The sequence below is a fragment of the Heteronotia binoei genome, chromosome 3 (genome assembly GCF_032191835.1).
Source record: "Heteronotia binoei isolate CCM8104 ecotype False Entrance Well chromosome 3, APGP_CSIRO_Hbin_v1, whole genome shotgun sequence".
In the NCBI taxonomy this organism is placed as follows: Eukaryota; Metazoa; Chordata; class Lepidosauria; order Squamata; family Gekkonidae; genus Heteronotia; species Heteronotia binoei.
Genome location: NC_083225.1, coordinates 115,010,002 through 115,037,155, shown reverse-complemented (window position 1 = coordinate 115,037,155; position 27,154 = coordinate 115,010,002). Strand labels below are relative to the sequence as shown.

At 46.5% G+C, this 27,154-nt stretch overlaps 1 protein-coding gene across 2 annotated transcripts in view; it reads left to right on the top strand.

Moving 5' to 3' along the window:
* The window catches only part of CXADR (CXADR Ig-like cell adhesion molecule), a 110,442-nt gene that overhangs the window by 50,834 nt on the left and 32,454 nt on the right, over positions 1-27,154 (top strand). For both annotated transcript variants that reach the window (XM_060234400.1, XM_060234399.1), the window contains exons 2-4: positions 10,723-10,883; positions 11,666-11,864; positions 21,296-21,451. In XM_060234400.1, the coding sequence (XP_060090383.1) occupies positions 10,723-10,883; positions 11,666-11,864; positions 21,296-21,451 (516 nt within the window). The remainder of the gene's footprint in view (positions 1-10,722; positions 10,884-11,665; positions 11,865-21,295; positions 21,452-27,154) is intronic.

Here is a 27,154-nt window from a genome sequence, read left to right as displayed (position 1 = left end):
TACAATACAATGTTACTTTGCAGCTTGCACAAATGGTTCTCCTATACCTAGGCAGTATAATAAAAAGTAGAGACATCACCCTGCCAACAAAAGTCCATCTAGTCAAAGCAATGGTATTCCCAGTAATAATGTATCACTGTGAGAGTTGGACCATAAGGAAGGCCGAACGCAGAAGAATAGATGCTTTCGAACTGTGGTGCTGGAGAAGAATCTTGAGAGTCTCTTGGACTGCAAGAATATCAAATCAGTCAGTCCTAAGGGAAATCAACCCTGACTGTTCCCTGGAAGGTCAGATGCTGAAGCTCAAATACTTTGGCCACCAAATGAGAAGGGAGCACTCACTGGAGAAGACCCTGATGCTGGGAAAGACAGAAGGCAAAAGAAGAGCCAGCATGGGTTTCTCAAGAACAAGTCATGTCAGACTAACCTGATCTCTTTTTTTTGAGAAAGTGACTACCTTGCTGGATCAGGTGATTGCTGTAGACATCATTTATTTTGATTGGGTTCCACATACTATCCTTGTTGACAAGTTGGTAAAATGTGGTTTGGGTCCTGTTACGGTTAGGTGGATCTGTAACTGATTGACAGATCGCACCCAAAGAGTGCTTGTGAATGGTTTTTCATCCTCTTGGAGAAGAGTGACAAGTGGAGTGCTTCAAGGATCTGTCCTGGGACCTGTTTTGTTCAACATCTTTATAAATGATTTGGATGAAGGAATAGAGGGAATGCTTATTAAATTTGCAGATGATACTAAATTGGGAGGGGTTGCAAATATAGTAGAAGACAGAAACAGGATACAGGATGACCTTGACAGGCTGGAAAACTGGGCTAAAACCAATAAAATGAATTTTAACAGGGATAAATGTAAAGTTCTGTATTTTGGTAGGAAAAACCCAATGCATAGTTATAGGATGGGGGAGACTTGTCTTAGCAGTAGTATGTGCGAAAAGGATCTAGGGGTCTCAGTGGATAATATGCTGAACATGAGTCAACAGTATGATATGGTGGCTAAAAAGGCAAATGCAATTTGGGCTGTATCAACAGATGTATAGTGTCCAGATCACATGATGTGATGGTATCGCTTTACTCTGCTCTGGTAAGACCTCACCTGGAGTATTGTGTTCAGTTTTGGGCACCACATTTTAAGAAGGATATAGATAAGCTGGAATGGGTCCAGAGGAGGGCGACGAAGATGGTGAGGGGTCTGGAGACCAAGTCCTATGAGGAAAAGTTGAAGGAGCTGGGGATGTTTAGCCTGGAGAGGAGACAGCTGAGAGGTGATATGATCACCATCTTCAAGTACTTGAAGGGCTGTCATATAGAGGAGGACATGGAACTGTTTTCTGTGGCCCCAGAAAGTAGGACTAGAACCAGTGGGTTGAAATTAAATCAAAAGAGTTTCTGGCTCAATATTAGGAAGAACTTAGTGGAACAGGCTTCCTTGGGAGGTGGTGGGCTCTCCTTCCTTGGAGGTTTCTAAACAGAGGCTAGATGGCCGACAGCAATGAAGGTCCTGTGAATTTAGGGGGAGGTGTTCGTGAGTTTCCTGCATTGTGCAGGGGGTTGGACAAATGACCCTGGAGGCCCCTTCCAACTCTATGATTCTAAGAAGGGGACGGCAAAAGATGAGATGGCTGGACAGCGTTACTGATGTAACTAGCAATAATTTGAGCAGACTTCGGAGGATGGTAGAAGACAGGAGGGCCTGGCATGACTTTGTCCATGGGGTCGCAAAGAGTTGAACTCGACTATGTAACTGAACAACAAAAAAGTTTCTTAAATTCAGTATTTTTGGTATGAGTTTACTGAACCCAAATTTTGTGTGTGTGTGTTTCTGAACAATTTGAGGTTCCAATACCAGCATGGTATTCAGATCCAGGAGGATTTTTTTTTTTGAAAACCAAACATTTTAGGGGGGTCCAATAGACCTGAGAAGAAAAATACTGATTTTTTAAAAAACCAGCCTTATCCTGGGGCTGGCTTTGTTTTTCCTTCAGCCTGGTTTAAACCATGTTCCAGAAGTAGCCAGATCCAGGATCTGCATGCCTTGGGAAGATCACTCCCTGAGGCAAGCAGATCCTGGTTGGGATGGCTTTTCCTGCATCCCAGTTTAAACCAGGGCATGCAATAAGCCAGCCCCATGCTGAGCCATCTCTCCTAAGAACAGATGATCCTGCTCCTTGGGCTGTCTTCTGCAGTCCCTTTAAACCGGGGGTGTCAAACTGATTTGTTATGAGAGCTGGATCTGACATAAATGAGACCTCGTTGAGCTAGGTCATGTGTGTAATAAAATGTAATGCCAGGTAGCAGATATATAAACTTTATAAAGGACAAACAAGCACAATTAAATATATTTTTCCTTATAACTCTTGCCATATTTTATTTATTTAACAGTCTCTGATAACTGACACCTCTGCTCTGAATTAATGCATCAAAATGTCTGTGCTGTAGCAATCTTGAATATGCTGTATAGGTGTGTACCTGTAAGCTGCAAACCTACTTTTGATTTACTGACATTCGTTACAGGATGTCATGCTCAGTACTTCGAGCCTAGGACTGAGGGGGAAACATGAGATGGCTGGTCTTTGCAAGCTTTTGTACGTAAATTGCTTTGTAAGCTGGTCAAGAACATGTGAAGGCATCATGACACAGAGTGATGGCTATTTGTTTGTCTACAAAACTATAGTCTTCCCAGGAAAAAAAAATGCAACTCCTATGAGGCAGTGAAAAAATTAGACAGCCATCTATAGTGATCAGTATGAGCCTGCTGTCTGAGAAGCCTAGGTTCAAAACCCCCAGTCTACAAAGGAAATGTGCTGGGTGAACTTGATCTGGACACGCACTTTCAGCCTCATCCATGTCATTGGCTTGTTGGTATTCCTCATCTAAACATTGATTTCCTACTGAAAAAGACTGGATTTATGAGGGCATGAATACAATGAAAAGGGGGGGGGGGTTAATCCAGTTGCACCTAGGAAGCCACAGCATAATGAGCCTAATAAAATATATGCAAACACAAAGAAGCTCATAGCTTGAATAAAACTGTGTTGATCTTAAAGGTGCTCTGTATTTCTCTAGTGTAATTGAGACAGCCAAGCAAAGGGAAGGAAGAGGAGGAGCCTCGGCCAATGGAAGGGAAGAAAGGCTTGCATTTTTCTCTTGTATGATTGAAGGAACCTGACCAGGAAGCAAGCTCTGTCTTGTTCTCTCCCACCTCCTTGGAGGAGGGGGGGGGAGTCTCAGCCAATGCAGAGAACAGAATCTTGCTTATCTATCTCTTCTGTGTGATTGAGAGAGTCTAGCAAAGCAAGCTGTGATGCAGCAGAAGCAGAACTGGAGAAGAAAGCAGGAACCATCCAGTTGCTCAAGGAACAGATAGGAACCCTGCATGGGTCAGACGTGTCCTGTAGGCCGCATGTTTGACACCCCTGCTTTAAACTTTAAAGGGCCTGCAGTAGAAGCTTGACAAACAGCTGAGAGGTAGGAGCAATATGATCCTTCCTCTTCTCTGTTTTTGGACCTACCAGTAATTTCCAAATATATCCAAGATATATATATATATATTTGGGGGGGAGGGGCGGATTTAAAAAAAAATTCTCAAGAAAACTTGAATATATTTGGGATGCCAAAATATAACCCAAAAATAGCCATATGTTTTTTGGGGGGTGGTGGTATATATTTTTTTTTTGGTAGACCCAAATGCACTGTCCTACTCAGCATTCTTGTTTGTACCTATAAATGAGTGCTCCCTCCATGGTTCCTACTTAGCGCTATTTAAGGTCTGGTATTAAAGTATTTGAGTTCTTGTGAATTACAGGGTTTCATATCCAGTGATACAAACTTTATCCCTGGGACTTGACGGATGCCAAATATCCTGATGAGAAGACTTATTTCAGCACCATCGTTAGGGAGGGACTGGGGGTAGGCATAGTTTTCTGGTTGATAGTTAATGATCAGTTTTGATTCTCATGGGAACATGCTAAATAATATGCAGAGTACATGACTGTGCTTTTGTCAAGATGACTATCAAAATCTAATTGATCAATGCAGAACTGCATATTTTTGCTTTACAGAATATCTTCATAGTGATTGTTACACTTTTAAAATCTCTTTAAAATGCACACGAGTTGTAAATGTAAATTTAGGATTTCAAAATTTGTGCATATTTTCATATCCCTATTGAATATCTCCTCAAGCACTTTGGTCATTGTACAGATGTGTTCTAATAATTGGCTTGACTAAAAGTGTATCTTGCTAATATATCATCCTTTTGAACACAGCATGCAAATGTGGATTATACTGATGTTCTAGGAGGAGATGAAGCAGAAAAAGCTGTCAAAAGAATTAGAGCTCGGAACTCAGTTAGATTTTAGGAAAACATTAACCCACAGATTGCTGTAATATTAAACTGCTTTTGTCTAAAAACAGAATTCCATGACCCAGCAAACTGTCATATGTTCTCTGGTTGATACGAAGAGTATCATGTACAGATGTTTTTAGCTGACCTTTGAAGTCTAACCTTTTATTGGGTAAATAAGGAAGGATGTGACTGCTTCCTGATGCTAGCATCTATTCAACAACACCCCACCAATTGTCAGTTTTAGTCTACATTAACTGTCTAGATTTGATTACATCGTGTGGGATGCCTAAAGTATATGAGCAATTCTGGTAATAGCTGTCTACTTAGAACCGTTTTCTCTGTAATGATACATTCTGTTTTCTGTGAGCATGTTGTGAGAGTAGGTAATTCAACAGTAGCATAAATAGTTCTGTCATAGATGTTTAGAATGACCATAAAATAATTAATGCTTAAAATATTTGAGTTAGAGCATAGATTGATTTTAAGCTGCTGTTGAAAAACAGCTTGAGGATGTGCTATTTATGTGAAAAAGACAGTGCATTTATGTGACTCTCAATGGCAGAGAACTATGGTATCTTACTCAGATACCAACACTATACTGCTATTTGAAATAAAAGAGAAATAGCCAGAGTATATTTATTTGTGTATTCATTCATTTAAAATATTTATACACCCATCTTTCTTCCAAAACCGATCATTAACTGTCAACCAGAAAACTATGCCTTTCTTCCAGGCATTGACGGATGCAAGATAGGCAACAACAGTGTAAAAGCAGTATGAAACAGTAATTAAATCCAAAACTAAAAACTTGCATCCCAACCAATGGGGTATTTCCCTTTTTTCCTAGGGTAGGAGTCTCCCTGTCATCTTTTGGGAGGCTGCTTCAGAAGCATTGAACCAGAGAGTGGCTCTATGTAAGAGACTCTGCTTTGCATGCAGAAGGTTCCAGATTCAAAGCATCTCTCCACCACAATTTTACATGAACAGTCTGACCAGAACCATCTCACCAGACGTCACATTACATGTGCCTTAGCAGTATTAACAAAACAGATTAATGAACTCAGTAATAACTAACGTTGTCAGATTAATGAAACAGCAGCTCAGCACTACTCTCCATTCTGCAGAGCCAAGTCAATGTACCCTAAGTCATGGCTGTTAATGAAACAGCAGCTCAGCACTACTTTCCATTCTGCAGAGCCAAGTCAATGTAAGTCATGGCTGGCTGCATTTCTTGTCACTATCTGTGGAAGCTAGAGCTCATACACAGGAATTCCTTTTTTATGGAGAATGTTTATGTTTAATTCGATTTTGAGAAGGTCTTTTCAGCTCCAAAATGGATGATACCATCAAGAGAGTTCAAGAAGTGGCAGCAAATTGTGTTCACTGTTCTTCACTTGCTGTGCCCCCCCCCTTTAAAAACTCTTAAACAGTGTTTTTTTAAAGTTTGCTTAACCCTAAGGTTCTTCGCCTGTGAATCCTTCAGGTTATGTTGTTACAGTTAATAAAATGTTGATTTGGCCCCTTGGCATAGGAGTGTGTGTTCAGTATAAACATATTTATATTCACTGTATTCACTATATAATTATTTATTAACTGATGCAGATTAGGCAGTCTGATCTGGCTACTGATATAGCTAGCCCAAATAAAAGCCGATATCATTCAGCTTTTATTCAGGCCAGCTATTTTCCCAAGTTGTGCTACGGCAGCCAAGGCAGTTTGACTTCAGAGAGTGAAGGGAAAGCATTTTAAAATGTCTTTCCTTCACTTGTGGAGTTGCACAGCCTCAGCAGCATGCCTCCGCAAGTGAAGGGAAGGTGCTTAATGTTTAAATGCCTTCCCTTCATTTGTGGAGGCCAGCTACAGTAGTGGTGCAACTCCATGGGTGAAGGGAAGGTATTTTTAACTGCTAAATAAATCTGGGTTTCCCACTGTCAAGATATTAGATCTAAAAGGATGTTTAAGATCACTGAATGCCATCCTTAAATTGTATGGAAATTAGCACCAAAATGATTTAATGTAATGTTTAATTTAACTGTTTATTTTGTTATTCTATTATGTATTGTGAGCCACCCTGAGCCTGTTTTGGCGGGAAGGGCGGGATATAAATCAAATAAAGTAAATTAAAACTAATTATTTACCCAAATCCCAATATCATACAGATGTTGGGATCTGGGAATATCAAGAAATACCAATATTTTTGGGGTCCAGTGGACCCAAATCTGAAAAAAATACATTTTTTGTGCACACCCCTATATTGGCAGCTTACAGTCTTCAATTACTGTAGTTGAAAACAGCTTTCTTAGTCCTTATAATTTCTGCCCCAGCATGCAAGTGAACTTTGTGGTCTCTGGGCCATCTATTCCTGGCTTCAGTTTCAACCAGATTAAAGTAGTCTTGTGCCTTGATCCCACACTTTCCAAATGTGCTCATTTTTTTTCACCTCGGTCAACTTACATTCTGCCAGTCCTCTTCAAAAATTATTCCAAAGGAGATAAGGCCCTGCATACCCAATGTTAACAGATTAACTTTTTGTAAAGACCTCCATCTCTTTGTATGCCACAGTGGCGAGAGAAAGGTGCTTAGTGTCTCTACAAAGTGCGAATGGATGCTTTCTCATATCTCGTTTGTTACTGGCTGACAAAGTAGACATTATTATTATTACATTTAATGAATTGCCCATCCTGGCTCACGCCAGGCTCTGGGCAATATACATAATACCGTGTTTCCCGAAAATAAGACCTACCCAAAAAATAAGCCCTAGCAGCATTTCTATGCATTTGTTAATATAAGCCCTACCCCGATAATAAGACCTAGTGATGGGCTTATTTTTTGAGTAGGTATTTTCGGGGAAACACGGTAGATGCGGGCCAGGGTGAGGCGGCGGCCAGGCGCGCTCTGCAGCGCCATGGCAATCTGCGCCGAGTACGAGTAGGGCGGCTGCATCAGCCGCAGCAGCTCCTCCACCGGCCCGGCCAGCCCCCGCCCGCCTCCCCCAGCCCCGTCGCCGCCGGGACCCCCCTTAGGGCAGGAAGCCCGCCCCCTGCTGCCCCCACAAGTAGCCTGCCGCCGGCCCGCAGTCCAGCCCGTAGACCCCTGATGGCGACGGCGCCACAGCAGGAGAGTAGACGGCAGCAGCGCCTAGGGCCTCGCTGCAGTAGACGGCCAGAGGAGGGGGTGCCTCGCGGGCCCTGCTGCTGGGCAGCCAAGTTGCAGGGCCGCCGCCGCTGCCGTCAGGGGGCTGCAGTCGGTAGCAGCCCGCACTCATCCCCGCCTGCTTGACCTTATAGCGCCCCTGCGCTCACCTGGCACCCACCGGAGGGTGGGGGGAGGCAGGGAGGGAGGGGCTCCACGTCCGGCTGCCTCCCAGGGGCCGCCCCCCGCCCATCCTGGGCCCTGCGGTGCTGCAGGGGAAGGAGCGGCTTCGATGGGAGCCCATCAGGCCACCTGGCCAGCCCTGCCCTGCGGCCGCAGTAGGTCATCGCCCCCCCTCCCTCTGTGCCCGGCCTCGGAGGCAGCTTGCTCGGGCTGGCTGGCTGGTGGCGCCGTCGGGCTTGCTTTCCAGGGCCGCTTTCCAAGGAGAAGGACAGCCGCTGGCGGAGCTGGGAAAGACCCCTGTGCTCCATGCCCCTCCACCGCTTCTTCCAGCTTTCGCGTCAGGCAGGCAGGAAAGGCCCGCGTCGCCGCTGCCGTCGAAAGGCGCGCCCGAAGCCCTGCGGGGAGGGAGGGAGGGAGAGAGAGAGAGCTCCCCCGGCCGGCCGCGGCTTGGACTGCCCAGGGGTTGGGAATAGGGAGGGGAGGAGGGAGCCAGCCGGCTCCCCAAGGGGAGCGCCTGGACAGAGAGGCGGGCGTAGGTATACTTACGGTAATAAAAATAAGACATCCCCTGAAAATAAGCCCTAGTGTGTCTTCTTGAGAAGAAATAAATATAAGACAGAACCAAAAAGGCCCTGGCCCTGATGGAAGACAGCCAGACCTCCTTAAGACTGGGGATCACCAGAGAGTTGTTACCAGTAGAGTGTGGTGCTCTTGCAGTGGCATAGTGGAAGAGATGGTCCTGCACATATGTTGGTCCCAGACAACTCCAGGCCTAAAGATCAGAACCAAAACCTTGAATCTGACTTGGTATTCTACTGGGAGCCAGTGCAGCACTGATTGGATATGTGCTGTCCTTGGCATTTCTGTCAGGACTCACGCAGCTGCATTCTGGTCCCAGATTACAAGATCATCCTGATGGTAAATTTACTAGAGACATGATGAGATGTATGGTCTTTGCACAAAACATACCTGTTCCAGATGTCTGCAAAGCAGTAACCTGGTCACAGCCTTTGACCTTTGTATATCACTATGCTTTGATGTTTCAGCCTGACAGGTTGTGGCTTTCTCTTGAGCTTTGTTCCGGTAAAACTCGTCTGTCCCTACCTATAGGTGCAGCCTGCTGCTCTTAACTCATCACTGGGAAGAACTGGTTAGTTACCTGTAACTGACGTTCATCAAGTTGTCATCTGTATAGTCACATCATATCCCCATCTTATCCAAAACAGATACGCAGTTCCATTCTATCTGAACATACGTTTTGCTACGCTTTGTCCCAAGAGGTTGGAGTCAGTACCAAAAAATCTTTTTAAGTGTAGCTCTAGAAATTTCCCTGATTCGAATCTGCACATACTTGATTTCGAGATGAGCACTCAAAGAACATCAGTTACAGGTAAAGGGCCTTTTCTGTCTAGCCACTTTAATATATCCCCTAAACCAGTGGGTTCTGGTGATGTATTTTCTAAATATTTGAATATTTTCCACCAGATTTTAGCACTATGCAGAGACAGAAACTTAGAGTGCCATTTGCCAGCATGGTGCTGTCGTCCTATCAGTCGTAAATAAACAAACAGCACAGTTAAAGGGGCCCACCTCCAGCACACCTCTCATCTTGTCTCTAAATGCCCCCTAGGTAATCAGACTGTCCTTCAGGTGGCAGTACCACCCAACTTGAGACCCATTGCCCTAAACTGTACTCTAGAACAAAATAGATCTTTTACATTCCTGCTTAGATGGTCATCACTGTGAAGGAGACAGTAAGTGTGGAAACTGGGAAGGATAGCTGAATGCTAATGGAAGAGCTTGATTCCCTTGTTATACTTCCATTGGTGAATGATACAAGGCTCAGGGGATAATGCTATTGAACAACATTTCAGTTTTCGTCATGGCAAATCACATTTGGAACAACCAAACTTAATCAGCCAAAATAAACATGGGGTGCTTTCATATGGCAACTGTTTGCAAGTGGATTTTGTCATTCTTAACAATAAAAATCCATTTGCAAAGTGTGGTGTTTATTATGTGTGAATACACTCATAGTTTAGCATCACACTACTGTATCTATGAACAACCCTCAATTTATTAGAGAGCTTACATATAGATACCATACCAAATCAGATTTTGATCAAATGTGAATTGTAAAGTGTGATTTATTATGACCTCTGAATGTGGCCTTTGCATTTCAGTCCAGTACAGTTATGCTTGACTAGACTTGTACACACCTTGCCATACATAGATCAAAAAATAAAACAGGCAGATTCCTTCTTAGAACCCAAAGAATCTTATATCCCATGTGCAAGATCCTAAATGTTTGGAGTCGTGGTGGCTAAATAAATCAATAAGGTGTCTTGCCTGCATACAGAATCTTTGTTCCATTTTTAACAGCTCTTTTCCATTTCTGTCTTCCAAATGGTTTAAGTGCTGATGGAACTTCATTCTGTGTTGACTTTTTTAAACAGATAAAAAACATCTTCTGATAGTTTTTGGCGTAATCTTTACTGTTACAACCCAGTGCACATTATTACACCAGCGCAATGACCCTTGCTTTTAGTCCTTTCAGCTGATAGTAATATACCAGTATATAGTATTAGTATTTACTGACTTTCATTGGGGGGTTTTTCTACAACTCCTTTCAGCTAATGGTAGTGTCTCCCAGCAGTGCAAGGCACCTTCCACTGGGGAGACATGTTGTCATTGGCAGAACAAAGTGGTAAGATACAACTTGCCAAATTTTGTACTTGATGGGTTTCATTAATTCATAAACTTGGCCTTTTACATGTTGAAGGATACATGTAACTGTGACTTTATGATAAGAATTTCTAATTAGAAAACTATTTAATGTAGTTGGGGAGAAGGAAAGAGATAAAATCTTCTTCGCGTTCTCCAGAAAACACCTCTATAAGCAAGAAGTTTGCAATATGCATGCTCAGAAGAATAACGTTTTGTTTAGGCATCTACTGAAACACAAGGAACTGACTAGTATAATGTAATGTAATTTTATTTGACACCATAAATTATAATATTTTTGTTTTTACAACCTTTCTTGTTAGATCTGAGTGAAGGTGTAACAATAACTTCAGCAGAACAAACCATGATAACAAGAGCCCAAGGAGAGAAGGTCACGTTGCCATGTACATTCACTTTTGGTCCACAAGATACAGGCTCACTAGACATAGAATGGGTCTTACTGCAACCAAATGATGAGCAAACAGTGAGTAAAAGTTTTAATTTTCAGCTGTCATGTAGATCTCATTTTCCATGTTAGATTTAAATGATTTCATCTAGGCCCTTTGACATGCTTGATATAAGTCCAGTAGCACCTTAAAGACCAAGGAAGTTTTCCAGGGTATAAGTTTTCAAAAGTCAAAGCTGTCTTCATCAGGTACAAGTATTTGTTATTTGCTATAATATGCTTGTTAACAGCCATAATGTCAAATAGTCAATAAAAATAATTTTCTCACAAAGATAGCACCAGGATAATTTTTTTTTATATTTGTAATAGTTATATAAATAATTGAATACAGCTGTGTATCCCAGTCATGTCTGGGTATAGCTGCTGCTGTATAGAGCAGGGGTCCCAAACATATAGCGGCCATGACACCCACCAGCACCTTTTTCTGACACTCATCAGGTGCTTTTAGAAGTGGGTGGAGTAATGTGGGGCTTCTACCCAGTAATGCTTCTGATTTCCTGGGTAGATAAAAACACACCCTGTTAAACAGTGCTTCTGCCTGAATTGTTGAAGGATTACTATTAGAGTTATATCTAACTTCATTCCCTGATGTTTTGTGGTTGTCTCTGCCTCCTACAGCAGCTATTTTGTGGTTGCCCCCACCACCCTGTGTCAAAGTTCCAAAGGGGCTTATAGGCTTTAGCAGGTTGGGGACCTCTGGCATAGAGGAAACTATTCAGAGTATATTAATTAGATAAAACCTTGGATCTGAATTAATGAATATATTTGACTGGCTTGAAGAAAATTGTCTTTTCTTTCAGGTCATTATGTACAATGGAGACAGAATTTATGATAAGTATAAAATGGATGGACGAGTACAGTTTGTTAATCCAAATCCAGCTTCTGGAGATGGTACTATTGATATCCTGAATTTAAAGGCAACTGACACTGGTACATATCAGTGTAAAGTGAAGAAACCTCCTAGTGTTCAGACCCAAAGAATTCAGCTGACAGTACTTGGTAAGATGATTTTGTTGAGACTTTTGAATATGGTAGACTTATGTCCAAGATGACTTAGAGCAAGCCTGAAGGGTTTTCAAGGCAAGAGATGAACAGTGGTGGTGTCATGGGCGATGATGAAGAGGAGCTGCTGGTTCTCCTGCAACTGACAGTTCCTCTTCATCATCGTCCATGACAGGTGGTTTGCTATTGCCTGCTTCTGTGTAGCAACTCTTGACTTCCTTGGTGGCCTCCCATCTAATCAGGGTCAACGCAGTTTAGCTTCTGTGTTCTGACAAGATCAGGCTAGCCTGGCCATCCAATTTTTTTGAGGGGGGTAGAATCTTTTGTATAATACCAGTGTACATATGTACATACACTATTGTTGTTGTTTTGGCTTAATTTTATTTTTTGTTGCAAAAGCATCATAAAAGTGTTGAGTACTGAATAACTGGATAGATTGCTATTCTTCAGTGGACTGGAGCCATGAACACATATTTATAAATAACAAGATTGCCTATTTATATTTTATCTTGTCAAGTAAGTTGAATGGATAACTGTGTAAATGACAATCTAGATAGGTGGGAGATCATGGTAAATGTACTGCTCAAATTTTACTATAGAGGTCTTAACTGTAGTATTAAAAATAAATTCACGTTATTCATTTGCATCATAAGAACATAAGAGCCTTCTGGATCAGATCACTGGCCCATCCTGTTCAGCATACTGTTTCATAACCCAGCCCACCAACTGCCTTAGACAGCCAAACAGGGTGTTGAGACTAAGGTCATCCCCTGCTTTTGGTTCGCAGCACTGGAATCCAGAGGTCTGCTGCCTCTGTACATGGATGCTATTTTCAGGTTACCATAGTTAATAGCTTTGGTAGACCTCTCTCCCATGGGTCTGTCTAACCCCCTTTTGAAGTTATCTATATCCATGGCAATCACTACTTCCACTGACAGTGAACTTCACAATTTAAATACTCATTCAATATAGAAATACTTCTGTTTGTCTGTCCTAAACCTGTTTCCCAGCAATTTCATTGGGAGCTCCTGGATTCTGATATTATGGAAGGACAGAGAGAGGAAGGATTCTGTCTTCTTTTTCTACCCCATTCATAATGTTATAAAACTGTCATGTCTCCCCTTAGCCATCTTTTTTCTAGACTGACATTTCAGCCCTGTCTCAAATGGAAAGTGCTCCAACCCCCTAATCATGTTTGCCACTTTTTTTTGTACTTTTCTAGCTCTGTAGTAGCCTTTTAGCGCTATGACAACCAGAAATGAATGTTGGCACTGTGCCAAATGAGGCTAATCCATAGCTTTCTATGCTATTACAGTATTGCTGTTATATGTTCAATCATTTTCCGAATAATTCCTAACATGGAGTTTACCTCTTTCACCCCTGCCGCATACTAGATCAACATTTTCTTTGAGCTTTCCAAGATCTTTCAGTCTCAGGCAGTTCAGATCCCAGCACTGTATGTTTAAAATTAGGATTTGTTTTTGTTCCATTATGCATCACTTTACACTTGCCCGTGTTGAAGCTATTTGCCACATGTTTACCACTCACCCAGTTTAGAGATATCCTTCTGTAGCTCAGACTTCATTCTCCACTTTGGTTTTTCCTATCCTGAATCTACACAAATTATATCATGTGATTCATTTACATCATTCACTCCTGGTGCACTTTTATTCTGAGTAGTTGATTCTGATAGTCTAGATCAAGGGTAGCCAACGGTAGCTCTCCAGATGTTTTTTGCCTACAACTCCCATCAGCCCCAGCCAGCATGGCCAATGGCTGGGACTGATGGGAGTTGTAGGCAAAAAACATCTGGAGAGCTACCATTGGTCACCCCTGGTCTAGATGAAGTTTTGCCTAATTGAGACAAAGCTACACTACTGGGATTATCCCTGATAGGGATGGGCATGAACTTAAATTTGTCACGAAAATCACACGGTTCATGGTTTGTGAGCCAAGGGTCGTGTGATCACGTCTGCAATGAACCTTTCACAAACCTCCATGGTTTTTATGGAAGTTTATGTGGTTCATATCAACAATTTGTGTTGCAGACACTCTGGCACCAATCAGTTAATTGTCAAAGCAATAGGGGAATGGACTTCTGCAGCCCTAGAAACACCAGTAGCAGCCTCCAAATCTGAACAGGTGGTTCTGTCAGCCAACAAGAGAACTCCCATTCTTCTTTAAGGGAGCAGAATGGGTATAACGCGGCTGTTTTTACTTTGCAGCAGACAAACAGAAGAGTTAGAGGCAGAGAAGAAAGGGAACTGAAAGTCATTCCTCAGTGTGAAAACACTGGGGTTGGGATTGTTTGGTGCTTACTCAGTGCTTTGAAGAACCTGTGCTTCTGCTCAAGCAGAGGAGGGACTCAGCCAGTGGGTTCCTTAGCTGAGGAACTTCCCCTCAATTTCTCCCCTTCCTTTTGCTGTTTGGACCCTTGGCTCCTCAACTTCTGCACCTCTGGGCACCAGCCCAACAGGTTTAAAATCATCAGCTGTCTTTGCTCTGCTTGCCTCTTGTCTTGGTTTTCCAGTTTTTTACCCACCCACTCTCGGCCTCTGGCTGGGTCCCCCCATTTTGCACTTGGGACAATAGGATCCTCAACTTCTGCACCTCTGGACATCATCAGCTGCCCTTGCTGTGCTTGCCCCTAATCTCTGTTTTTGCAGGTAGAAGAGAGTCAACTGGAGACTTGTTGCATCTCTAGTCCGTAGAGGGGGCTTTTCTACCACATCACAAACCTCACAAAAAAACTGGTTTGGTACATGGAAAAGTTCATAGAGGTTTGAGAGACCCCATGAACTGAGACAAACCTCCATTTTCATGGTTCATGCACATGAACCCATGGTTCATTCCCATCCCTTATCCTTGCCTCCTCCTGTCAAAATATATACATACCTACATGCACATATATTTATATACACACATATACACATACATACACACATACACACACATACATTTCTGAGCTACTTGATAATATTGATCTTCTTCGTGGTCTCTGTGCAGTCACACATATGGGTAATCTGCAGGATTGGCCCTGACCTCGGAGAATTCAAAGCAATCTTGATCGTAGATTTGGCACGCCTCCCTCTCGTCCTGGGGAGGAGGCATCGTCTGCGCATGCCTGGACGAGGGGGAGGCGCCTAGCCACTCAGTTTCTTCTTTACCGCCGACCGGATCACACCTACCTCGTTGATTCTCCTGACTTCTTCATTGCAATCTCCTCCAACGTTCCCTTTCTTCGATCTTCATCCTTCTCCCATCTCCTGGTATCGTATTAAAAAAAAACAAACCTTCTTACTGCTTTTCGGACTTTTCCCCGTCCTCCCCCCCCCCGGGCGGATGGAAGGAAGGGACAAAATAACTTTTAAACGGTGCATCCGCTGCTCCTCCAAGATCCCCTCGTCGGACGGCCATTCCCTGTGCCTTTTCTGCCTCAGGGAGACTCATCGCACGGACACCTGCGTGCACTGCAGCCAATTTGGCAAACAGGCCCGCAAAAACCGCGCCGCGAGGCTCAGGAGCCATCTTATGGAGTCCTCCCTCCAACTGACCATGCCCCACGGGGCACAACAACAACTCTCGCCATCTTCCCCACCTCTCGCGGGAATGGCGCAGCCGGTAGCTTCCGTGGCTCAAGGTCCCTGAAAACTTAAGTCCGGCAAGCGCACCAAAAAGTCTGATGATGCCAAGAAGCGCCGCCGCTCTGACTCCGCTCACGCAGATCCGACGGGCAACAAGGCCCCGAAGAAGCCTAAAACGGGACATAAGTCCTCCGACCCATCTGCGCAACTCGCGAGTTCGAACCCGACCACGAGCTCGAGAACAGCAAGACCTACGGCATCGAACCCGATCGTGAGCTCCAGCTCGATCCCTAAGACACCAACGTCGAAGTCGACATCGACGCCGGCTATTACACCACTAGAGATCGTGCGTATCTCTTCCAAATCTCCTTCAGTACCCAACTCTCCACCCGACCAGATACTCGACGTCGACTCACCCACCTCCATCAGGAGTCAACATCGCCATACACTGGACTCACGCGCCTTCCAAGATGTCCCACCTCAACTATTGGAAGCTCACTCTCTAACCAGAGAACCCTCAACCCCGAGGGACATACCATCCCGGCTTCGCACACCAAGATCTCGCAGCCGCCAACGATCTCACAGCCGCCGGAGAGAGAGATACCATTACTACTCCCCCTCGAGGTCCAGATCACCGTCTCCTCGGGACCGAAGAAGGCACCGACGATCTCCCTCCTTCAACACATACCACCACCCGGACCCGAGAATCCGCTCCTACCACAGTCATCACGACTCTCCTCGCTACCGGGACCGCACCGACAGATTTGATCGGATTCGATACCGTGACGCGTCCCCACGTAGGCACCACCTCGACTACGAGGGACTCCCTCGGTACCGTGACGAACACGCTCGCCTTAGCTTCGAACCGAAACCAACATCACCGACCAGGTCCGCATCGGCCGCTTCCATCAAACAGCCTCCACCCTTGGAGCCTCCGACTGAACTGCCACACGAAACCGATGACGACTCCGAAGCGGAACTCTCTGACTCCGCTCATTCTTCTGCTTCAGATCTACACTCCCCGGCCTCTGATATAGCCAAACCAGCGGACTTATCACCATCAGAAGGTCCTAGATCGTACCTCGACCTCCTCTCGAACATGGCAAACTCACTGAATATTAAACTCAACACCGACGCACCCAGGGTCTCGGACGTCGTGTATGACTTAGTACACGCAGACCTTCCTTCAAGCTCCTCCTTCCCTATGCTCCCCGTCCATCTCGAAACCCTCAAGGAAGCATGGGACAAACCGGCATCAGTACCGCCAACCTCCAAAAAGGTGGAAGCCCTCTACAAGGTTCATGCACCCGAGTCAAAGTTTCTATTCAGCCACCCGGCTCCGAACTCGATGATTGTGCATTCCTCCTCGAAATCGAAGCAAACCAGGCACCCAGTGCCCCCAGAGAGGGAAGGCAAGAAGCTCGACACTATTGGCAGAAAGATATACTCACTCACTACGGCCACGACTAAAATATATAACTACATGGCATACTTTTCGGCCTACGCATACAACCTGACAAACTACCTCAATACCTTGGTCCCCTCTCTACCCGAGGCATCCCAGAAATCAGCCACTAATGCCCTACAGGAGCTGGCCAGGGTAAGCAAGCAGCAGATCAACACAGCGCGCCACGCTGCACAGTGTTCTTCCAGAACCCTCGCTTCAGCCATAGCCCTACGTAGACACGCGTGGCTTAGATCCTCATCCCTCCAACCTGACATCAAGTACAAGATTGAGGACCTACCCTTTGATGGCCTCGGCCTGTTCAACGCGACTACTGATGACATTCTCACGTCCGTAGACGATAGCAGGAAGAGAGCGAAGAGATTAGGGGTCTCCCAACACCAACCCCAGCTCAACAGACAGAGAAACTGGAGACCGAGCTACTACAAAAGTTCTAGGTCCCCAAGACAACAGGAAGCATGGAGACGAAAACCTCCACAGTCTAAACAGCCCTTTCAGCACAGGGCACGCCCTCAAACATCCAAGAAGGCCACAGCTACCACCAAACCGTCCCTTTGACCATCCTGCCCCAAGACGTCCAGATACCCCCCCTCAGCCAAACCCTCATTCACACACCCGACTGCAACCTTTCTACCCCGCCTGGAAGGCCATAACATCGGACTCATGGGTCCTGGCCATCATACAAAGGGGCTACCTAATAGAATTCACATCCACCCCGAAACATCACAGATTTCTCACCACACCGCCATCCGCACCCCTACAAACAGAAATCACGACCTTGCTGGAGAAGGGCGCGATAGAACCGGTTCCACCACAGTACCATCGTACCGGGTTCTACTCCCGTTACTTCTTGGTGCCGAAAAAAGACGGAGGACTCCGCCCCATCCTCGATCTCCGCAAACGCAACCTTCATATCACCTACAAGAAATTCCGCATGATCACCCTCCAGTCAATCTTGCCGCTCATTCCAGAACAATCCTGGATGGCATCCATAGACCTGCAGGATGCCTACTTCCACATTACCATCAATCATCATCACAGAAGATTCCTCAGGTTCGCCATCGGGGATCAACACTTCCAATTCTGCTCCCTCCCATTCGGTCTCTCGACGGCACCAAGAGTCTTCACCAAATGTATGGCGGTGGTGGCCACAACACTGCGTCAGCAAAAGATATCAGTCTACCCGTACATAGACGACTGGCTGATCGTCGCTCACTCAAGAGAACAACTTCAACTGGACGTCTCCACTACCCTTTCCCTTCTGGCCACACTCGGCCTCCAAGTCAACTTATCAAAGTCCAAACTGACTCCTACCCAGACGATTCAATTCATAGGAGCAGACATCTCCACGGTCTCCCAAACAGCTTCCCTACCACAGGACAGAGTACTCAGCATCCAATCTCTAGCCAACACAATTATTGGTCACCGCTCCCAACCAGCGCTCACATTTCAAAGAATGTTGGGCCTAATGGCAGCGACCCTTGCAGTCCTATGCTTCGCAAAGCTGCACATGCGACCTCTACAAATGTGGTTCGTCAGGGTCTTTCACCCTCACACACAGCACCAATCCACACTACTGACCCTCCCGTCACACATCATTACATCCCTGAGATGGTGGACGATGGAGCATCATCTCCGTATGGGAATGCCATTCAAACAGGCACCCCCCTCCGTGATCGTCACCACAGATGCCTCCAAGTGGGGATGGGGAGCCCACTTGGGAGCCCTCACGGTTCAAGGCCAATGGTCGGACTACGAACGCTCCCTCCACATCAACTGCCTAGAGCTACTTGCAGTCCACAAAGCCCTAAGGTCCTTCCTCCCGTCGCTACAGAACCGGCATTTCCAGGTCACTTCCGACAACATCGCCACGGTCTTCTACATCAACAGGCAGGGGGGCACCGCCTCCACCAGACTTTGGACACTAGCACTATGACATTGGAGCATCAGCCAGGGCATCTTTCTCACGGCCGTCCACCTACCGGGGATCGAGAACGTGCAGGCAGATGCCCTGAGCCGCCACTCAACCAACAACCACGAGTGGTCCATCAACAGCCAATACATACGACAGGTCTTCAAGGTCTTCGGTACTCCGAAGATAGATGTATTTGCTTCACCGTCAAATGCCCAGTGCACCCGCTTCTACATGAGGGGGCCCCCATCCCAACTCTCCAGAGGGGACGCATTCCTCTAATCTTGGAAGGGGACGCTCCACTACCTCTTCCCTCCAATTCCACTCATCACCAGAGTCCTACAGAAGATACAGGTGGACCGCACGAACTGCATCCTAATAACTCCATGGTGGCCACGTCAACCCTGGTTTACCACCTTGCTGCTCCTGTCCAACAACACATTCCTTCAACTCCCGCAAGCGCAGGACCTCCTCTCCCAACAACACGGCAAGGTCCTACATCACAACCCAGCGTCATTCAAACTGACGACCTGGAGGATCAGTTTTTAGAATTCTCCCCTGAGGTCCGTCAGGTCCTTGTGAACTCCAGGAAGCCATCCACCAGAAAATCCTATTCACTCAAGTGGAAACGCTTTGCACACTACGCCTCACAACACAACTTTAACCCCAGCTGCGCTAGCATCTCCCAAGTTCTGTCTTACACCCTAGCGCTCTCTAGGATGGGACTTTCCTACTCCTCCTTGAAGGTACACCTGGCAGCCATCTCTGCCTTCCACCCCCGCATTGAAGGCGTGACAGTTTTCTCTCACCATGCTACCAAGGCCTTCCTCAAGGGTATCATTCGCCTACATCCTCCAATCCGGCAAATTCTACCGACGTGGAGCCTCTCTCTCGTCCTAAGCCAGCTCATGAAGCCACCCTTTGAACCCATGGCTTCCATTCAACTTCACCTGCTGTCCTGGAAGACAGCACTACTCACGGCACTCACCACAAGTAAGAGAGCCAGCGACATCTGTGTGTTCAGGGCAGACCCACCATACACAATCTTTCATAACGACAGAGTGGTCCTCCGCCCCGACGCTACCTTCCTGCCAAAGGTTGTCTCACCCTTCCACCTTGGGAAGCCTTCAACCATACCGGCCTTCTTCCAGCACCCTGCGGATGCAGGCCAGAGAGCGCTACACAACCTAGACGTCCGCAGAGCCCTTGCCTTCTACATAGACAGAACTCGGCAATTCCGTAAAGATTCGAGACTCTTTGTCACTTACGCTACTCACAACATGGGCAGCAAAATATCTACCCAGAGACTTTCCAAGTGGCTCGTTGCCGCCATTGAACTCTGCTACCAACTGGCAAAACAGCCAGTCCCACAGCACATACGAGCTCACTCTACCAGAGCCGTCGCTACCTCATCAGCATTCATGAAAGGCATCCCAATAGAGGACATCTGTGCCGCTGCGGTCTGGTCCTCTCCGTCTACCTTCGCCTCGCACTACGCCCTTGACGTTGGTGCCCAGCGTGATTCGTCCTTCGGACAGGCTGTACTGCGCTCCATCTTCGACTGACTGCCCATGAGTACTACTCTCGTTACGTTTCTTGCCTAACCACGCATATTCTTGCAGATCCAGCACCCTCCACCTAAGGGAATAGCTCGCTAATCACCCATATGTGTGACTGCACAGAGACCACGAAGAAGATGGACAGGTTTCTTACCTGTAACTGGTGATCTTCGAGTGGTCATCTGTGCAGTCACACAAACCCACCCAGTCTTCCCCGCTGCTGGAGACTCATCTAGCAGATTTTTCCACCTGTTCGGCGGCGGGAAGAAACTGAGTGGCTAGGCACCTCCCCCTCGTCCAGGCATGCGCAGACGATGCCTCCTCCCCAGGACGAGAGGGAGGCGCGCCAAATCTACGATCAAGATTGCTTTGAATTCTCCGAGGTCAGGGCCAATCCTGCGGATTACCCATATGTGTGACTGCACAGATGACCACTCGAAGATCACCAGTTACAGGTAAGAAACCTGTCCTTTCAGATACTTCTGTTAATAGTGGAGTAGTTAGTGTTGCTAGGATAAATGCTCATTTTAATCTTTGGTCAGTATTTATAAGCATTTTAAAAGAAGCTTTATGAGTAGTGAGTAGGCTTAGATAAGTGATACTTCTAATGCCAGAAATGATGGTGGAGTTGCACTCATATTGTTGATGAGGGAGTAAGCTTAATCTCTTTTGAAGACATTAACAGCTGATAGATAAGCCACTACTGAAATTCTACAGGACATGAAAATTCTTTTATACAGCAGGTCTGTGGTGTACATACAGTTTCTGAGATTAATATCAATGTTAGTTAATTAATTCCTAGCTTTGAGCTTATTAATAGAAGAATTAATAAGCTGAGCCTGCTTCAGTGGGGAGGGCGAGATATAAATGCGAAAAATAAAGAAATAATAATGCACTTTCTTTCTTAGTGAAACCAACAAATACTGAATGTTACGTTGAAGGATCTCAGGAGATTGGAACTGATCTTACTCTGAAATGTAGATCTAAAGAAGGGTCTCCCATCATTTCCTACTATTGGAAGAAAGGCACTGGTACTGAGGAACTTCCAGCCACCTCAATATCAAGTATGCTTATTGTTGTAGCTGATAAGAATACAAATGTCTATACTATATTTTTTCAGTAGTTGATGTCAAAGACTGGGCATTTGTCATGAAGTGGAAGAAGAATCAAAATGCTTCTTCCTCTTCTTGAACGAAGAACATGCAGTAAGTGTAACATTTCTTTGCTGCCAACTGTCTAAGAAAAGGGATAGCTTCTTCATCTCAGTACATTTCAGTGACATTGTTCAGTGACATAGAAAGCAGTTGCTGTAGTCTGTATTCTGGCATTGCTTTTTAGCGCTATAGTCTGTCTATGGATATAAGAAATGGTTCCCCCAGAACCTCAGGCAGGTAACAGCATAAAAACTGTATAAATAATTTGATAAAATTCACATAAAGCATTAAAAGCTAAAACAATTTATGCCCTAACCAGCAGAGACTGAACTCTTGCTACCACAAAGCTTTAAGAACATAAGAGAAGCCATGTTAGATCAGGCCAATGGCCCATCCAGTCCAACATTCTGTGTCACACAGCGGCCATACACACACACACACACACACACTGTGGCTAATAGCCACTGACGGACCTCTGCTCCATATTTTTATCTAACCTCCTCTTGAAGGTGGCTATGCTTGTGGCCGCCACCACCTCCTGTGGCAGTGAATTCCGCATGTTAATCACCCTTTCTGGAACAGCTCAGATCTTCTTCGTGGTCTCTGTGCTTCACACTCATGGGATAAAGTGACAGCGCCGATCACCGATCGGTAATACCAAAGTCCGGGATTTTTCTCCGCCTGACCCCGGTGGGCATTCGCAACAGCCCCACTGGCGCATACTCACCCAGTGGGAGCCAACATCCCACCAGTTCCTTCTTTACCACCACATCAGATAGACACGTTCGTGGTTGCTCTGATCGGTAGTTCACTTGCCTTTTTTCCTCTCCAGGTTTCTCCTCATTCTCATTCTTGTTCTATTTTAAAAAAAGAAGTAGAAGAGACTGTTAGTTTATTGTTGCTACCCTTTGGGGGTTTTCTTCCCCCTCTCCTCCTGCCATCCCTTGTCTATGGAAAAGTGTTGGGGGGTTTTCAAGTGGTGTCTTAAGTGCGGGAGCAAGATTCTTCCTCCCGACGGACATTCTCTCTGTTTGTTGTGTCTTGGGGAAGGTCACTGAGTGGAATCCTGCCATAATTGCTCGAAGTTTTCTAAGCAGACCAGAAAAAAACGAGTGGCAAGACTATCGGCACTGTTGAAATCGGCTCTCGCACCGCAGATGTCGACATCTGCGTCAACCAGCACTTCGATGGCCACATCAGCATCGGTTCCAGTCTTGCTGTCGAGCCAACCGACTCAGCCACTCCAGGGAGCCGACCGCCCCCACAAGTATGCGGGCTCGGTATCCCAGTCCGAACCCTTGACTCCGGCCAAGAAGGCCAAAGGAGATCGGGACTCTCGCTCTGCTGAGTCCAAGAAGCATAGGAAGGAGAAGCGGCGCCAAGATCGGCAGACCCCTTCTCCGCCACCGAAGGACCTGGCGATCGTTTCGGGAGAGCCTCCGGAAAAGATCCTTGCCTCACCGATACGACCAAAAAGCCCCTCGGGTCCGACATATGTTCAACACTCTCCTCTGCCTGGCTCTGATCTGGAGATTGATCTTACACAGTGGTCGGCATACTCAAAGGAAGGTGGCAATCCGTGTTTGGCGTCGGACCTCGAAGTTTCTCAGCCGAAGGACCGCTCGACACCAAAACTGCCACTGATACCTCAGCCTGATCGGTTTGGTGAGACTCCAGACCTCTTTCAGCAGCTGCATCCTTTGCCCAGCTAGGACCCATACCCATGGGCATATCCATTTGGGGGCTATCCCTTTCATGCTCCATACCCATGGTACCCCCCTCAGAACCCAGACTGGGACCAGCATTCTGAAGCTTCTCATTGCTCCAGAGTCTCGGCGCACTCTCCACCTGGTCAACAGGACTCATCGATGCTGACTTCAGCACCGAAGTTAGTCAGGAATCAGACACTTCCCAGCGTCCCTGACCTCGAGCGGACTCCCTCTGCTAGGATTATGGTAGACACACCAGACTTACCATCTGAAGACAGTGCCCCATCCTCTCCGTCGACCTCGGATGATGAGGCAGAGGACAACTCAGTTCAACAGCAGGAAGGGTCTTCACCAGAATCCAGGATAGCTGAAGATCGCCCAATCTCTCCTTTTGAAGACTTAAAATCATATGGGGAATTGATTAAAAGGATGGCGAGCTCTTTGTCTCAAATGGTCATCGACGATATGGTTTTTGATATTATGCAGAAAGACACGTCAACAGCTGTAGCCCTTCCTATCACGAAGGTGATCCTGCAGGCCATTAAAGACCCTTGGGCCAAGCCCGCTTCAACCCCAATTTCCTCCAAACATATGGACCACATGTATAGAATCCAGGAACAGGGCACAGAATTTCTTTTTAACCACCCATGTCCCAACTCTGTGGTAGTATTGTCCTCTTCCAAGGCTAAGAAAACCCACTCCTCGCCTCCAGATAAGGAAGCAAAGAGAATTGATACGTTCAGCAGGCGATTCTATTCTGCGGGTACACTCGGAATAAAGATTTCCAACTACTCTGCTTATATGGTGAGATATCAATATTCCCTCTGGGAGCAGTTTTCACCTCTTAAAGGGAGGGGATGCTACTAGCAAAACAACAGCTTCAGGCCTCTAGAGGGAGGGGATGCTACTAGCAAAACAACAGCTTCAGGCCTCTAAGCACATGGTGGACACTGCAGCGAAAACGCTTACCTCTGCCATCACGCTGCGTCGTCACTCTTGGCTTTGTGCCACTGCCCTCCAGATAGACACTAGATCCTGGGTTGAGGACCTCCCCTTTGAAGGAGAGGGTCTCTTCAGTTCCACTGCTGACTCAGTCCTACAAGAAATGGACAAGAGCATTAATACGTTGCGTAACCTGGGGATACCTGCTTCTTCCTCATGCTCCAGCAAGCCTCGTCCCTGGTCCAAGCAGTGGCCTAAGAAGTCCTATCAGACCAGATCCCCTGAGATATCTTGGAAGCCGTGCACGGGACAGTGCGATGCCAAGAGCTCTTTCACTGCAGGAGGCAAAGCCAAGTTTTCTTCCTTCTCCTCTCACATGGGAAAGCCTAAGAATACCAGGAATCCCAAGCAGGGACTTTGACTTTGGTATTCCCCCTTCTCCACCCCCCCCTCCTCAGGGCCCATCCATCTCCACAGATTTTTGCAAGCATGGCGGCGGATTACCACCGACAAGTGGGTCTTATCCATCATAGAGGAGGGTTATGCAATAGAATTTGTTCAGCCCCCTTCTCATCCCAGATTGGTAATCACACATCCAACAGCTGTTCTACTGGAGGAAGTTCAAAATCTTCTCAGCAAGCAAGCAAGAGAACCCGTCCCCAACCATCACAGGGGTCAGGGTTTTTATTCCAGATACTTCACGGTCCCCAAGCGGGGCGGAGGACTTCGTCTGATTATGGATCTGAGGGGACTGAACAAATTCATCGCTTATCAAAAGTTCAGAATGCTGACTCTACAGAGCATTCTTCCACTCATCAACAAAGAAGATTGGATGGCTACCCTGGACCTGAAGGATGCCTATTTCCACATCAGCATCCTTCCCAGTCACAGGAGGTTTCTTTGTTTTGCAATTGGGACGAACCATTTCCAATACCGGGTGCTCCCCTTTGGACTTTCCACTGCCCCCAGGGTTTTCACGAAGACCATGGTGGTCATGGTAGCTTATCTTCATCTCCAGGGTATCATCCTTTTTCCTTATATAGACAATTTGTTGGTGGTTGCGTTGTCTGAATCATCTCTATGGGCTCATCTGCAAGTGATTCTCAACCTCCTGGGCGAGTTAGGGCTTCTGGTGAATGAGAAGAAGTCTCACCTAGTTCCAGCAAGGAGAGTTCAGTTTATAGGAGCGGTTCTGGACACTGCTTGGCATCTGGCGTTCCTAACAGTGTTGCGGGCGCTGGATATCATCTCCCTGGTTCAGCTCCTGCAAACAGTGAGATGTGCTTCCGTTCTGCAGATCCAACATTTCTTGGGCCTCATGGTGGCTACAACCAATGTCTTGAGGTTCGCAAGATTGCGGATGCGAATCCTCCAGCTTTGGTTTATCAGGATATACAACCCTGTGAGGGATCTCTTGTCCAAGGTTCTTCAAATCCCTTCGGAGGTGCTCCGCTCTCTGGACTGATGAAAGGTGAAGTCCAATCTCTGCGAAGGGGCACCATTTCATGTTCCGCTCCCTTCAGTCAAGGTGACTATGGATGCCTCACTATGGGGGTGGGGGGCACACTTAGACGATCGCCGCATAGGCGGCCCATGGCCCCCATCAATGGCACATCATCACATCAATTTCTTGGAGTTCATGGCGGTTCACTTAGCCTTAAGATCATTCCTACCCCTGATCAATGGTCAGACTGTGGCTGTGATGTCCGACAACATGACAGCTGTAAGCTGTATAAATCATAAAGGGGGAACTGTGTCCAGGAAGCTATGTGTGCTGGTGATGCAGCTTTGGGAGTCCTGCATAGCTGCCCAGACCTTTGTTGTGGCCACCTACCTGCTGGGGGAGCTCAGTTTGCAAGTGGACTCCTTGAGCAGGGGGGAGGTTTCCCATCATGAATGGGAGGTAAACTGGATTTCTCTAGAACCTCTTTTCCTGGACTGGGGTCATCCCAGGAAAGATGTGTTTGCCACGGCAAGCAATCGGAAATGCGAGCTATTCTGTTCCAGAGGGGGAATGGACCCAGGGTCCCTGGGGGATGGTCTTCTACTCTCATGGGCGAACAAGTTCCTCTACCTGTTTCTGCCCATGCTTCTTCTCACCAAAGTGATTCACAAACTGGCCCAAGAGCGTCCAGAGTGCATCTTGATTACTCCATGGTAGCCGATACAGAACTGGCTCCCTATCCTTCTGGCCAGGGCGGGAGGGTGTCACCACAAGTTTCCTTCGGAGCCGGACCTCCTATTGGCTCACAGAGGCTGCCTGTTTCACCATGACATCCCTCATCTCAAACTGACAGCTTGGAGGGTCAGCTTCCAGAATTCTCGAACCGAGTGAAGCATGTAATGTTGAACAGTAGAAAGCTATCAACTCGCCGCTCCTATGAGGGAAAGTGGTCTAAGTTCCTTGCATTTCTGGAGGACAAGGGCGTCAGTGCCCATAATACTAGTCTGGAGCTTGTGTTTGAGTTCATACTGACTCTTGTGGATGCTGGGCCTAATCACTCCTCAATTCGAGTGTATCTAGCTGCAATCTCGGCGCATCACGATCCCGTGGATGGCGTTTTGGTTTTCACACATCCTCATACAAAACGCTTCAAACTGGAGAGCCAGTTTGGTGTAGTGGTTAAGTGTGCGGACTCTTTATCTGGGAGAACCGGGTTTGATTCCCCACTCCTCCACTTGCACCTGCTAGCATGGCCTTGGGTCAGCCATAGCCCTGGCAGAGGTTGTCCTTGAAAGGGCAGCTGCTGTGAGAGCCCTCTCTAGCCCCACCCACCTCACAGGGTGTCTGTTGTGGGGGAGGAAGGTAAAGGAGATTGTGAGCCACTCTGAGACTCTTTGGAGTGGAGGGCGGGATATAAATCCAATTTCTTCTTCTTCTTCTTCTTCTTCTTCTTCTTCTTCTTCTTCTTCTTCTTCTTCTTCTTCTTCTTCTTCTTCTTCTTCTTCTTCTTCTTCTTCT